The sequence below is a fragment of the Aethalodelphis obliquidens genome, unplaced genomic scaffold (genome assembly GCF_003676395.1).
Source record: "Aethalodelphis obliquidens isolate GAN/ISIS:26980383/991018 unplaced genomic scaffold, ASM367639v1 scaffold21, whole genome shotgun sequence".
NCBI lineage: Eukaryota > Metazoa > Chordata > Mammalia > Artiodactyla > Delphinidae > Aethalodelphis > Aethalodelphis obliquidens.
In genome coordinates, this window is record NW_020837965.1 from 3,089,939 (window position 1) to 3,093,864 (window position 3,926).

General features: G+C 39.9%; 1 protein-coding gene across 1 annotated transcript; it reads left to right on the plus strand.

Moving 5' to 3' along the window:
- The first annotated feature begins 3,098 nt into the window (after nucleotides 1-3,098).
- On the plus strand, nucleotides 3,099-3,926 carry LOC113627758 (transmembrane protein 230-like). The gene is made up of 4 exons (XM_027120833.1): nucleotides 3,099-3,195; nucleotides 3,276-3,338; nucleotides 3,631-3,718; nucleotides 3,776-3,926. The coding sequence occupies exons 1-4, from the start codon at nucleotides 3,099-3,101 to the stop codon at nucleotides 3,924-3,926; spliced, it is 399 nt and encodes a 132-aa protein (XP_026976634.1).

A 3,926-nucleotide genomic window follows, 5' to 3' on the forward strand; every position in this document is an offset into this window, starting at 1 on the left:
CACCATCAGGGAAGTCCCTTTTTTTGCTATATATTTTTGAGTTATTTTCTTAACGGTTGCTCTGAGGATTACAATTAACAGCTTAATTTATAACAATCTAGTGAAGATTAATATCAACTTAGCTTCAAAAGTATGCAAAAACTTTGTTCCTGTATAGCTCTACACCCACCCTTTATGTTGTATTGTCACAAATTACATCTTCATACATTGTGTGCCTATCAACATAGATTTATAATTTTGGTTTTATGCAGTTATCTTTTAAATCATATACGAAAAAGAGGAACTACAAACCCAAAATGCATTAATACTGACTTTTATATGTATCTGTGCAGTTACCTTTACCTTATTCTTTATTTGGTGAGGCATCCATTCTCATGGTTTCCTTTAGTTCTTTGCACTTGGTTTCCTTTAGCTCTTTGAGCATATTTAAAATGGTTGGCTTAAAGTCTTTTCAATTAAGTCCAACGTCTGGGCTTCCTCAAGAACAATTTCTATTAATTGCCTCTTTTCTTGTATATGGGCCATACTTTCTTGTTTCTTTTCATGCTTTATAATCTGTGTTGACAATTGGAAAATTTGAATATTATAATGTGGCAACTCTGGGAACCAGATTTTTCTCCTTCCCAGGGACTGTTGTTGCTGCTTGTTGCAGTAGTTATTTGTTTAATGTCTTTTCTGAACTAATTTTGTAAAATCTATATGTTTTGTTGTGTGTGTCCACTGAAATCCCTATTCCATTAGCTTTGTGGTCGGCTAGTGATTGGACAGAGACTTCTTTAAATATCTGGAACAACAGCAGCAAAAATACCCCCCAGTCTCTGCAGCTGGGCTCTGTGTTTGTGTGGGCATGCTTTCAAAACTCAGACAGTAGTTCACAACTCTGCCTTAACCTTCACTTTCCACATGCACAGAGACTGAAGGCGAGCCAGAGGTGAAAGCTTAGGAACTTCTCAAGTCTTTCCAGAGCATGAGCCCAGCCCTGGGGGTGTGTTCACCCTCTAGATTCCCAGGTATATGTCAGAGCTTTTCACATACCTGGGAATCTACCTGGAGAAAAGGGAATCCTCCTACAGTGTTTGTAGGAATATAAATTGGTGTAGCCACTATGGAGAACAGTATGGAGGTTTCTTAAGAAAGTAAAAACAGAGCTACCATACGATCCAGCAATCCCACTCCTGGGCATATATCCAGAGAAAACCATGGTTCAAAAGCATACATGCACCTCAATATTCATTGCAGCGCTGTTTACAATAGCTAAGACATGGAAGCAGCCTAAATATCCATTGGCAGATGAATGCATAAAGAAGATGTGGTACATATACACAATGGAATATTACTCAGCCATTAAAAAGAATAAAATGAAATAATGCCATTTGCACAATGTGGATGGACCTGGAGATTATCATACTAAGTAAAGTAAGTCAGACAGAGAAAGACAAAAATATGATATCGCTTATATGTGGAATCTGAAAAAAATGATACAAATGAACTTATTTATAAAATCAAAACAGACTCACAGACTTAGAGAATGAACTTATGGTTACCGGGGGTGGGGGGGAAGGGTGAGGAGGGAGGGATAGATTGGGAGTTTGGGATTGACATGTACACACTGATGTATTTAAAACAGATAACCAAGGACCTACTGTATAGCACAGGGAATTCTGCTCAATAATCTGTAATAACTTAAATGGGAAAAGAATTTGAAAAAGAATAGATACATGTATATGTATAACTGAATCACTTTGCTGTACATCTGAAACTAACACAACAATTGTTAATCAACTATACTCCAATATAAAATGAAAAAAAATTTTAGATCCTTATTCCCCAAAGGATCTCATTTCCCAGCTTTTCTTCCCAAGTTTTTGGTTAGCCTATTTTTTGCCCCAACTGTTATCCATTACCCGCAACTGTTGTCTAATACCCGCAACTGTTATCCAATACCCCAGGCAGCGGTGACTGATTCATTGGCCTTAAAATGTTTTCCACAAATGCCTCCAAGTAGCCACCTCAGCAATGGGAGAATTCTGAGTTAGGTGAGATAAAGGCAAGGCTTTTGAACCAGTCCTCCTGGAAGCTACCAAGCAGGTTGAAGTAAACAACTATAGCATTTTTTTAAAGAATGGGATCAGTACTGCTAACCTCCCAGCGCTGGTACTAGGAATGCAGGCTGTTGGCACCAGGATAAGTTAAAACACTGTAAAGCATGTACAAGATCTATATAAGGAAAACTACAAAACTCTGATGAAAAAATTAAAAGAATAACTAAATAAATTGAGAGATATTCCATTTGTTCATGGATAAGAGGACTCAATATTGTCAAGATGTCAGTTCTTCCCAACTTGATGTATAGATTTAACTCAATCCCAATCAAAATCCCAGCAAGTTATTTTGTGGACATTGAAAGAATGATTAGAAACTTTATATGGAGAAACAAAAGACTGAAAACAGCCAGCACAATATTAAAAGAAAAGAACAAAGTTAAAGAACTGAAACTACTGACGTAAAGATTTACTATAATATGATCAAGACAGTTTTTTATTGATAAAAGTTTCATTGATGAAAGAACAGACAAATAGATCAACAGTTTTATTGATGAAAGAACAGACAAATAGATCAACAGAATTAAAAGTCCAGAAATAGATCCACATTAATATAATCAACTGATCTTTAATGAAGAAGCAAAGGTAATACATTAGAACACAGAGAGTCTTTTCAACAAATGGTGCTGGAACAACTGGACATCCACATGCCAAAAAATGAACCTTATATCCTTCACAAAAAAATTAACTCAAAATGCATCTTAGAGCTAACTGTAAAATTCGAAACTATAAAACTCCTAGAAGATAACATAGGAAAAAAGCTAGATTACCTTTGACATGATGACTTTTTGGATATAACACCAAAGGCCATGATTCATGGAAGGGAGACTTGTTAATCTAATTGTTTTAATTAATTAAAAACCTCTGGGGTCGGGGGCGGGGAGGCAGTTGTGGGAGGCGTGCCATGAGGCCTCGGCTCGCCCGCTGCAAACCGTGAGCTAGCTGTGGCGCGCAGATGGCCTGGCGGGGCTCCGACTGTAGCTGTGTCAGCGTGTTATGATGCAATCTCGTACCAACCTGGCTACCAAAATCCCCAGTAGTAAAGTGAAATACTCAAGGTTCTCCAGTACAGACGATGGCTACATTGACCTTCAGGGAGAAACTAACTGCTAAAGCCGACAGATTTGTGGGAATCTTCCTTCTTTTCTGATGTCATGAGATCCAATTTATTAAAGTTTAAGAAAGGCCCTCCTAAGATTCCATATAAGGCCATTGCACTTGCTACGGTGCTGTTTTGTTTTTGTTTTTTAAATAATTAATTAATTTATTTATTTTTGGCTGTGTTGGGTCTTCGTTTCTGTGCGAGGGCTTTCTCTAGTTGCGGTGAGCGGGAGCCACTCTTCATCGCGGTGCGCGGGCCTCTCACTGTCGTGGCCTCTCGTTGCGGAGCACAGGCTCCAGACACACAGGCTCAGTAGTTATGGCGCACGGGCCCAGTTGCTCCGCGGCATGTGGGATCTTCCCAAACCAGGGCTCGAACCCGTGTCCCCTGCATTGGCAGGCAGATTCTCAACCACTGCACCACCAGGGAAGCCCCACGGTGTTGTTTTGATGGGTGCCTTTCTCATTATCATAGGCTCCCTCCTGCTGGCAGACTATGTCAGCAAAGGGATTTTGTTCTCAGGTAACAAGACATGTTTCCTCCTTTGAGCTTCAACAAACTTCTCCCAGAGTTCCCATGAGGGGGTAGACGGGGCTGTTCCTGTCCTGATCATTGGCATCCTGGTGTCCCTGCCGGGATTTTACCACCTGCGCATCGCCTGCTATGCACCCAAAGGCTACTGGGGACACGCCTACGATGACATGCCAGACTTTGGTGACTAG